We start from the raw sequence: 9,787 nt of genomic DNA, 5'->3' as shown, positions 1-9,787 counted from the left end.
GTACAGATTTCTGTAGCTAAGTAAGTGCTTTGCCACAGGACTGCGCATACACAGTTAATTGATTTTTTTTTAATCATAGGGGAACATAGATACTGGGGGGGGGGGGGGTTTCAGCAAATAAAAGTGCTTGCTGCCAAGCCTGATGACCTGAGTTCAGCCACAGCCCACATGGTAAAAGGCTGAACTGACTCCCGTAAGTTGTCCTCTGACCTCCACACATACACTACACCCTGGCATGCTATTCCCTACCCAGAAATCAATAAAATTTAAATTTGTTTTTGGGGGGTTTTCAAGACAGGTTTATTGGTTTGTTTGTTGTCTTTAGCTCCGGCTGTCCTAGAACTCACTCTGTGTGTGTGTGTGTGTGTGTGTGTGTGTGTGTGTTTATGTACATGTATGAGTGCCCATGTGGAGGCCAGAAAACAATGGGGTGGGGGTGGGGTCCACACTTCACCCTGCTCAAGGTAGGCTTGCTTTGTTGTTTGCTGCTGTGTGTAAACCCTGCCAGTCGACCTGGGCTTCCAGGGAGTCCTCTGAACCTACATCCCATCCTGCTTTTGCAGTGCTGGGACTACAGATGTGCGCTATGTCTAGCTTGACATATCTGGGTGTCTGTACTGGCTGGGTTTGTGTCAACTTGACACATGCTCGAATCGTCAGAGAGGAAGGAGCCTCAGTTGAGGAAATGCCCCCGTGAAATCCAGCTATAAGCCATTTTCTCAATTAGTGATTGACAGACAAGGGCCCAGCCCATAGTGAGTGATACCATCCCTGGCATGGTGGTCCTGGGTTCTATAAGAAAACAGGCTGAGCAAGCCAGGGGAAACAAGGCAGTAAGCAGCACCCTTCCAGGGCCTCTGGCTTAGCTCCTACCCTGTTTGAGTTCCTACTCTGACTTCCTTCAATGATTAACAGTGCTGTGGAAGTAAGTATGTAAGTAAGCCAAATAAACCCTTTTCTGCCTAACTTGCTTTTTGGTTGTGGTGTCTCGTCGCAGCAACAGAAACCCTAAGACAGTGTCCAAACTCAGTTTCTCATGGTTGCCCCAGCCCTGCAGCTGCTGGCCATTGCATACTTGCAATGTGGTGTGTGTGGCTAAAGAACTGAATTCATTGTACTAAATTTAAATTTAAATCAACTCAAGTCACACATAGAATTGAACTGAAGAGCAAGAATAAGTTTTTTTTTTTTTTTTGGTTTTTCGAGACAGGGTTTCTCTGTGGCTTTGGAGCCTGTCCTGGAACTAGCTCTGTAGACCAGGCTGGTCTCGAACTCACAGAGATCCACCTGCCTCTGCCTCCCGAGTGCTGGGATTAAAGGCGTGCGCCACCACCGCCAGTGGGAGATGTGGCTTAGTGGCAGAATGCTCATCTAGAATCCTCCAGTGAGGGGCTGGAAATGTAGCACCTGCCATTAAGGGGCTGGCCTGATCTTCATAGTTGTGGGCCATCCAGGACTACACGGTGAGACTTTGCCTGTTTTTTGTCTGTTTTATTTTTCTGCTCTTTTGTGACAGAGTCTCAAGGTTGAATTTGAACTTCCTTCCTACCACCCACAAGCTGAAATAAGAGCCCTGTACCATCTTGTCCAAACCAGTCTCAGCTAAATGCTGAATTTACTACCAGCTTGTGCTACAAGAGGCTCTGTCTATCACACACACACACACACACACACACACACACACACACACACACATTTTGTTGGGCAGCAAATGACTGAATGAAGAGTCCAGTCAGTGGTATGGGCTGTGAAGGTTCCTGTCCCTTTTGGGTGACTGCCAGCTGACCTGATGCAGTGCACCTGGAAGGATCACCCTTCCGAAGCTCTGCCCCAACACTTGCCCTTCTGGTGCTAGGACAATGGATGCTGTTCCAGCCTTCCCTCTCCCAGCCTGTCATGTGTTCAAACCCTGCCTGTCTCCCCAGAGCTGCCTCAGTTTCTCCGCAGGTGAGATGACCACCCTTTAAACAGTAGTGTGATCATGAGCAGGATTCCCTCTGTCTCTATGGGGCTCCATGGAAGAAGACCCGGAACTCCAACCCTCCCACCTGTGTAGGGGCAGGGCCTGAGTGGCCTGTGGGAGGAGAGTGGGATTCAAGTCGGCACAGGTGAATATTCGGGTCAGAGCTGCCTCATGGGGGAGCCAGTGACCTGAAAAAGCCAGAGCCAACTCCTAGGGGTGGAGTCTGCAGAGGTGAAACTGCCCTGTTGCAGCGGAAGGAGAGAGCTCAGAGCAAGCAGAACCTCCCTTCCTCCCTTCCTCCCTCCTTCTCTTCTTCCCTCCCTCTTTCTGTCTGTCTCTCTTTGGTTTTTCAAGACTGGGTTTCTCTGTGTAGCCCTGATTGTCCTGGAACTCACTTTGTAGACCAGACTGGCCTCAAACTTAGAGGTCTGCCTGCCTCTACCTCCTGAGTGCTGAGATTAAAGGTGTGCACCATCACTGCCTTGCTAGACTCTTATCTCTTGTAGGGCAAAGTCTTCAAAGTCTCCTAGAAAGCTAAGGCTCCGGGGCGGAAACTTCTGCCATCAGACCACTCACTCCCGCTTTTTTTTTTTTTCCTTTGTTTTTTGTTTTGAAACGGGGTCTCAAGTCGCCCAGGTTAGCCTCTAATTCCCTGCGTAGCCAAGGATGACCTTGGACTACTGATCCTCCTGCTGGGGATCAAATCCAGGGCTTTGTGTAGGCACGGCAAGCACTCTGTCAACTGAGCTATAGCTGCTATTGTTGCTGTTATTATTGTTGTTGTTGCAGTGCTGGGGGGTTAGGGGAAGCAGTCAGGAGCTGGAGGCAGGAGGACCAGAAAGAGGTTGGAGATAGACTTCTCTGGTGAAGTCCTGCACTGGCGGGGAGGGGGAGCTCCCACAGTGACAGGCCTTTGTTGTGAACAAGGCCTAGAATAGCCTGTTCCCCTGCTACAGCAGGGAGGCAAGGGGCGGGGCCAGAGGATACAGTGGATACTTTGGAGGCTACACTTTGGATCCTTTAATGGCAAAGACTGAAGGAGCATCAGCCGCTACTGGTGTGCCCATTTCTCAAATGGCGACTTGGCAACCAACCTGCGTCCTGTCCTGTCCTGAGGGTAGTGCTTTGTCTCCCAGCTTTGTCCCCAGTCAACCCTAGATTCCATCCACACTGTACTGTCCGCCTTGGTCACTCCTCAGCCTCTCTGCCAGGGTCTCTGCATGAGCCTCTCATCACCTTTCCTTTGGTTTCTTTTTCAAGGTCTCAGTACGCAGTGGTGGCTGTCCTGGAACTTACTATGTAGACCAGGCTGACCTCGAACTCACACATCCACCTACCTCTGCTTCCAGACTACTGGAATTAAAGGTGTGCACCATCATGCCCAGCCTGTTTGGGGGAGAAAAAAAATTTCTTAGGTTTGGTTCTCGCCTGAGGTAAGTTTGTTTTAGGGTTTGGTTTAGGGACTTTTGTTTGAGGCAGTGTCTCATGTACCCAGGCTGGCCTCAAACTCAATGTGTAGCTAGGGATGACCTCCTGCTACACATTGAAACAAGATTTATGAGATTCATTGCCTTAAGACAGGGTCTCATTACGTCGCCTCAGAGCTGGGATGACAGGCGTCCACACCTGGCTGTTAATTTTGATGTCTACCCTATTGAGACCGCATCTCACATTTTATTTCTGTGTTATTTAGCATGGCCTCTGCTCTCGATTTTTGGTCGATTTTTTTAGCCTTTAAGAGCTAAGCCATCTCTCCAGCCCAGAACCTTGAGACTGTGTATGGGGTACATCCCGTTTGCCTTCTACCTTATAACCCAAGTGGTTGCTTGGTCAAAGTGGGTGGGTGAACGGCTAGATGTACGATGTACGGGTTGGGTTGGTGGCAAATGGATGGGCAGATGGCTTTCCGTGTGAACAAGTGGGCGGGGTTAAGGTCCTCCTTTATTAGCAACTCCCCATGGGCGGTCCCTAACTCAAGGCTCTTCCCCAAGAGGAGGAAGATACCCGGCCTGGGGAGTCTCACCCTTTCTCTTGTCACAGCTCTGGTAAAGGAAGGGCAGCCACAGCTGCTTCAACTTCCCACTGTCTTGCACAACTCAAAGTCTACCAGCACAGAAATAAGGTCTCCTGCACTCTGGGCCCTGGTCTGGACTTAGAAATGCAGCCATAGGCAGTAGTTACCTTTCCCCACCCCCTTCCCAGGTGACCTCTCTTGGCTTCTAGCAGACAGAGCCTGCTAGAACAGGGCTGTGTTTTATGGTGCAGGAGCCCAGCATGACAAGGTGGAATAGGTCTCCAAATTCAAAAAAGGATTGCTTTCCCAACCTCCACCCTCAAGACACATTAGGTCTGCTGAACTAGTGGTCACAGGTCATGGTCCCTATGCCCTCCCACTAAAACCTACTATGGGCAAGGCCCAGGCCACCCCAGGTCCCCTTAAAGGCAAAGCCCCACCCTTCCCAACCCCTCCTCCAGACAAAGCCACAGAAGCACAAGCAGTGTTTGTAAGGTGTGCACTTTTATTAAACCGGTCTCAAGTCAGTGTACAGGCAAGCCCTGGCTGCCTCAACACCTCAACCCACTCCCAGGGAGACCAAAGCCTTCATACATCAAGTTGGGGGGACAAAAAAAAGGAGGGCCACGATGGCTGACCATTCAAAAATAAAAAAACAAAAGTATTAAGGCGGAAGATTTAAAAAAATTTTTGCAGTACATAATTTACACAGAAGCAATGCTGTCACCTCCCCGGTGTGGACTCAGGGCTGGACTCAGCCATCCTCCCCTACAGAATGGGAGTGGCTTTTGGGAGGGTGAGGGACTTCCTGTAGCCATATCTCATGGATACTTGGAATGACTATTAAAAAAGGTAAAAAAAGAAAAAAAAAAAAGAAAAAAATGTACAATCAAAGTCCTCAGCCACATTGTAGAACTTTGGGGGATGCTTGCTCCAACCGACTGCTGTCGCCTTCACCGTTCCAGTTTTTAAATCCTGAGTCAAAAGCGCCAAAACAAAACAAACTCTTTAAAAAAAAATTAAAAAAAAAAAAAAAAACAAATAAAGCCATGCCAATGATGTCTCATTTTTTTTTCTGCGCAAGTTAGGTTTTGTCAAAGAAAGGGTGTAAAACGCAGCTCAGTCACAGTCTGCCTAGAAGCATTTGCGGTGCACGATGGAGGGGCCGGACTCATCGTACTCCTGCTTGCTAATCCACATCTGCTGGAAGGTGGACAGGGAGGCCAGGATGGAGCCACCGATCCACACAGAGTACTTGCGCTCTGGAGGAGCAATGATCTGAGGAAAAAGCAAGACAGTGATGGTGAGCATTCTGGATACCTGCCTTACCTGCAGCCAAACCCTGCCAACCACAGGCCTGCCTCATCATGGGTCCAGGCCTAAGGATACTTAGCTCACCTTGATTTTCATGGTGCTGGGAGCCAGAGCAGTGATCTCCTTCTGCATCCGGTCAGCAATGCCTGGGTACATGGTGGTGCCACCAGACAGCACTGTGTTGGCATAGAGGTCTTTGCGGATGTCGACGTCACACTTCATGATGGAATTGAATGTAGTTTCGTGGATGCCAGAAGATTCCATACCTGAGGAGAAAGGGTGAGATAGTAGGCTTATTATAGTCTGGCCTCAAGTGTTGGTCACCATTAGATGAAGAAACTAGGTCACGTCAACTCACCCAGGAAGGAAGGCTGGAAGAGAGCCTCAGGGGCACGGAACCGCTCGTTGCCAATAGTGATGACCTGGCCATCAGGCAGCTCGTAGCTCTTCTCCAGGGAGGAAGAGGATGCAGCAGTGGCCATCTCTTGCTCGAAGTCCAGGGCAACATAGCACAGCTTCTCTTTGATGTCACGCACAATTTCCCTCTCGGCTGTGGTGGTGAAGCTGTAGCCACGCTCGGTCAGGATCTTCATGAGGTAGTCTGTCAGGTCCCGGCCAGCCAGGTCCAGACGCAGGATGGCATGAGGGAGAGCATAGCCCTCATAGATGGGCACAGTGTGGGTGACCCCGTCTCCGGAGTCCATCACAATGCCAGTGGTACGACCAGAGGCATACAGGGACAGCACGGCCTGAATGGCTACGTACATGGCTGGGGTGTTGAAGGTCTCGAACATGATCTGTAGGGAGAAAGGGGGCTTTGTCAAGCTCCTAAAGCCACTAATCTTGTCCAAGAAGGTGGGACTGTCAGGACAGATTTGGAACATGCAGAGTGCAAGAACACAGATAGGTTAAGTGTGCTGGGAGTCTCAGGACAGGGGCTCCATTTAGACGTACTGTGCCATCTACTGAATACACACTCCAGGCACTGATCACCAGCCTCATTAGCTTTGCCACACGAGCCATTGTTAGTACCTACACCCACAGCACTGTAGGGTTTTAAACACCTAGTCAGAAAGGCAATCGAGAGAAAAAAAAAGACCTCATCGGGAAAGAGCAGAAACTGCAAAGTTCCAAGGGAGAAGACTCAGCTCATAGAAGAGAGTCCTATGGGAGAATGGCAGAAGAAAGACAATTGAGAAAGGGCGTGGCTGAGAAGTTGGCAAAGGCGCAGGTGGCCACAGGGGCTGCTGACCTGGGTCATCTTTTCACGGTTGGCCTTGGGGTTCAGGGGGGCCTCGGTGAGCAGCACAGGGTGCTCCTCGGGGGCCACACGCAGCTCGTTGTAGAAGGTGTGGTGCCAGATCTTCTCCATGTCGTCCCAGTTGGTGACAATGCCGTGTTCAATAGGGTACTTCAGGGTCAGAATGCCTCTCTTGCTCTGGGCCTCGTCGCCCACGTAGGAGTCCTTCTGGCCCATGCCCACCATCACGCCCTGCGGAGGGTAACGGTGCTCTCAGTACGGCCACCTCCCACCTGGAAAACCCCAGCAACGCCACCCGCAAAAGGAAAGGTCACCTACCTGGTGCCTAGGGCGGCCCACGATGGAGGGGAAGACGGCCCGGGGAGCATCGTCGCCCGCGAAGCCGGCTTTGCACATGCCGGAGCCGTTGTCGACAACGAGCGCAGCGATATCGTCATCCATGGCGAACTATCAAAGCACAAAAGAGAGCCACGGTCACCGCGGGGCCACCAAGCACAGCCGCCGCTGCCCTGCCCACTTCCGGCACGCCGCGGCCTTGGGCCGCCAGGGGGCGCGCGCCCAAGCTCGGGGGACAAAGGAAGCCCAGGCCGGCCGCGTTATTACCATAAAAGGCAAACACTGGTCCGGAGGCGGCCCCACGGCAGGAAGCCAGGCCTCCGCCCCCTCCCCAAACGGGCACAAGCCCCGCCTCCGCCCCGCCGGCGGGCCGCTGGAGTGCGCGGGAGGCGACCACACCCAGCAGGAAGCGCGAGCGGGCACCCCGACGCCGCTGCGGCCCCGCCCCTTCCGGACAACGGCCCCGCCCTCGCCCAGCCCCGGGTGGCCGCGCTCCAAGTCTCAATACGCACGCCCAAGTTTAACTTGGAAGGGGGGGGGAGAGGAAGGGCTCCCTCCCCAGCGTGCACGCGCCCCAATACCCAGAGACATAGCGCGCAAGCGCAGTGGCGTCCCAGCCCCCACCCGGCCGAGCCGGCCCCGCCGCGCCCGCCATCCACCCAGCCCGGCGAGCCAAATGGGCAAACCGGTTTGGACAAAGACTCCTGGATCACCAAGGCGTGATCGTAGCGTTTGGTTCCCAACACTGTGTCCCCCTCAAGGTGGGCAGAGAGGGCTCAACCCCCAAGAGCCGCATCAGTTCTCCTAGCGCCCACACTGCGACCCTAGTGGGTTCCCAAGCCGCGTGCTCTGAGCCAGAGCCGGTCCAGCAGTGTCTACACCGTGGTAATGCGGCTGCAAAGGGCCGCCACCCTGGGCGGAAAGTTGGATCTGCAAGTGTCCGCTCCGCGGCAGGACACCACCCTCCACCCTTGCCCAGTGTCCGTCCTGAGTGTCTCCCACGGCCCTGCCCCGAGGTGACTGCCCACGGGAGATCTGTAGCTGGCTGGGCCTGGTGTCCCTGCTTACCTGGTGGCGGGTGTGGAGCGGCGAAGAAAGAGCTGCAAAAGGCCTGCGCTCGCGGGTGGACGCGGACTCGACAGTGGCTGCGCGTTGCGCCGCCGGGTTTTATAGGACGCCACAGCGGCCACTCGAGCCATAAAAGGCAACTTTCGGAACGGCGAGCGCTGATTGGCTCCGCGCCGCTCACTCACCGGCCTCGCCGCACAGTGCAGCATTTTTTTTACCCCCCCCCCCACTTTTGCAAAAAAAAAAAAAAAGAGCGAGAGAGAAAGCGAGATTGAGGAAGAGGATGGAGAGTTCTGGCGATAGGTGCTGGCCCGATAGGCCGGACATGCGGACATGCACGAATAGCCTCCGCCTATGTGGACACTGCCCGATTCAGGGTCTCGGCTATCAGGCCTGCATTCTGGGGTCACCCACCCACCCCAGGACCCCCTGGGTGTGGATGTCACGTGAACGTTGAGTACCTCAGTGGGCAAGGGTCAGCATGGAGGCCTGGGCCATGTTTATGTGGCCTCTTGTTTGAGGGACACTCGGGGCCTGGATTGAATGGGCAGGAAGTCACTCCCCTTTAGCCAGCAATAGCCTGAAAGCCAAATCTGGAGGACTTCTGGTGGGGTTCCAGTTCGCTAGGTGCGTTGGGGTACAGTTTAGGAGCAGAACTATGGTGAGAGGGTTTGGGCCACTCAGGAGACTCGGGGCCACACTCCACGACCAAGGCAAGCCTGGTGGTCAAGTGACTGGCGCTGGTGCAGGAAGATGTCTCCGGATGTCCCCTACCCCAGACCTAGAAAGGAACTGTGCTCTATAGAACAAGCAAACCTTGTCATGGAGTCAGGCACTTTTGGAGGGCTGCCTGATCACACCCAGGAAAGACTAAGTCCGGGCCGTTAACTGGTGGCTCTGGGTGACTGCCAGGCACCGTTGGGCTGGGGCCCACCATCTATCCTCTGTTTGCTAAGTGCAGCTACAGCTGAACTGTACTCCAATCCAGCTGGAGGCTGGGGGGGAGGGGGGGCTCTGGGAATGACAGCGTGCTCAGGGAGGCGTTGGTGGTGCCTGGAGCCCCCACCCGAGAAGATTTCCCCCCTCTTCTCAGCATGGCTCTGTGTATCAAACTTCAGGCAAAACTTAGGCACCCAAGAGTGTTCTGCTCAGGACGTTATTCAGCTGATATCTGCACACAAGGGATCGGGGTTGAAGCCGCCAGGCCTTCGTTTAGAGGGACACACACTTCCCGGGACAGGGTGACAGAAAACTGAGTGGAGGGGAGAGCGGTGCTTCAGGTGAGATGCTCTGGGCCTCTCATGGCTTTGCAGATGCATGGTAGGAGCTCCTGAGTGTAGGTGTTGAAACCAGAATGGCTTCGTCCATATATGGACTGGAGCAGTGGCCCTGCATGGAGGCTGGACCGACTTCCTTGTACTCGGCTGTGCAGCTGGTAGCCGCGCACTTTGACGTTGCATAGGCCTTCAGGGTGGAAGGGTGACCCCAGCATGTCCTGGAAGCACACCCCCAGCTTCAGAGCTACCCAAGAGATTTGACAAAAGTCTTCTGCAGTCACCAGCCCTGGGCCTGAGAGAACTTTCCCAGCCTGTCCCCTCCCTGCCTCCGGGGGACGGGACTGCCCTGGCCCTGGCCCTGTATCTCTCAATTGTTCGGGCAGGTTGCCAGCTGCCTGAGGACCTGCCAACCCTGCAGTTCACAGGTGGGGGTGGGGCACGGCGAATACCGCCTGTCAATGAAGACTGCCTGAGTGTTCCCAGAGGAGCCCTGGTGGGGTGCAGGGGAGGACGTGCTACCTACCACCAGGGGTGCAGGATGAGGTGGGAACCTC

General features: G+C 54.0%; 1 protein-coding gene across 1 annotated transcript; it reads right to left on the bottom strand.

Moving 5' to 3' along the window:
• Positions 1–4,462: 4,462 nt before the first annotated feature.
• Positions 4,463–8,069, bottom strand: Actb (actin beta). Its single transcript, XM_075974021.1, has 6 exons — positions 7,957–8,069; positions 6,871–6,999; positions 6,544–6,783; positions 5,650–6,088; positions 5,376–5,557; positions 4,463–5,255 (listed from the first exon to the last, which is right to left on the bottom strand). The coding sequence occupies exons 2-6, from the start codon at positions 6,991–6,993 to the stop codon at positions 5,112–5,114; spliced, it is 1,128 nt and encodes a 375-aa protein (XP_075830136.1). The 5' UTR covers positions 6,994–6,999; positions 7,957–8,069; the 3' UTR covers positions 4,463–5,111.
• Positions 8,070–9,787: the final 1,718 nt, after the last annotated feature.

This window comes from Microtus pennsylvanicus, chromosome 1, assembly GCF_037038515.1.
Source record: "Microtus pennsylvanicus isolate mMicPen1 chromosome 1, mMicPen1.hap1, whole genome shotgun sequence".
Lineage (NCBI taxonomy): Eukaryota > Metazoa > Chordata > Mammalia > Rodentia > Cricetidae > Microtus > Microtus pennsylvanicus.
This window is presented reverse-complemented; position numbering and strand designations above follow the sequence as displayed.

What these genes read in the sequence shown, in the direction of transcription:
- Actb (XM_075974021.1), bottom strand. Translation starts at nt 6,993, where the DNA reads ATGGATGACGATATCGCTGCGCTCGTTGTCGACAACGGCTCCGGCATG. An exon ending in CTTCCAGCCTTCCTTCCTGG is followed by an intron (nt 5,558 to 5,649) that starts GTGAGTTGACGT and finishes CTTTCTCCTCAG; the next exon opens with GTATGGAATCTTCTGGCATC. An exon ending in CCAGCACCATGAAAATCAAG is followed by an intron (nt 5,256 to 5,375) that starts GTGAGCTAAGTA and finishes CTTTTTCCTCAG; the next exon opens with ATCATTGCTCCTCCAGAGCG.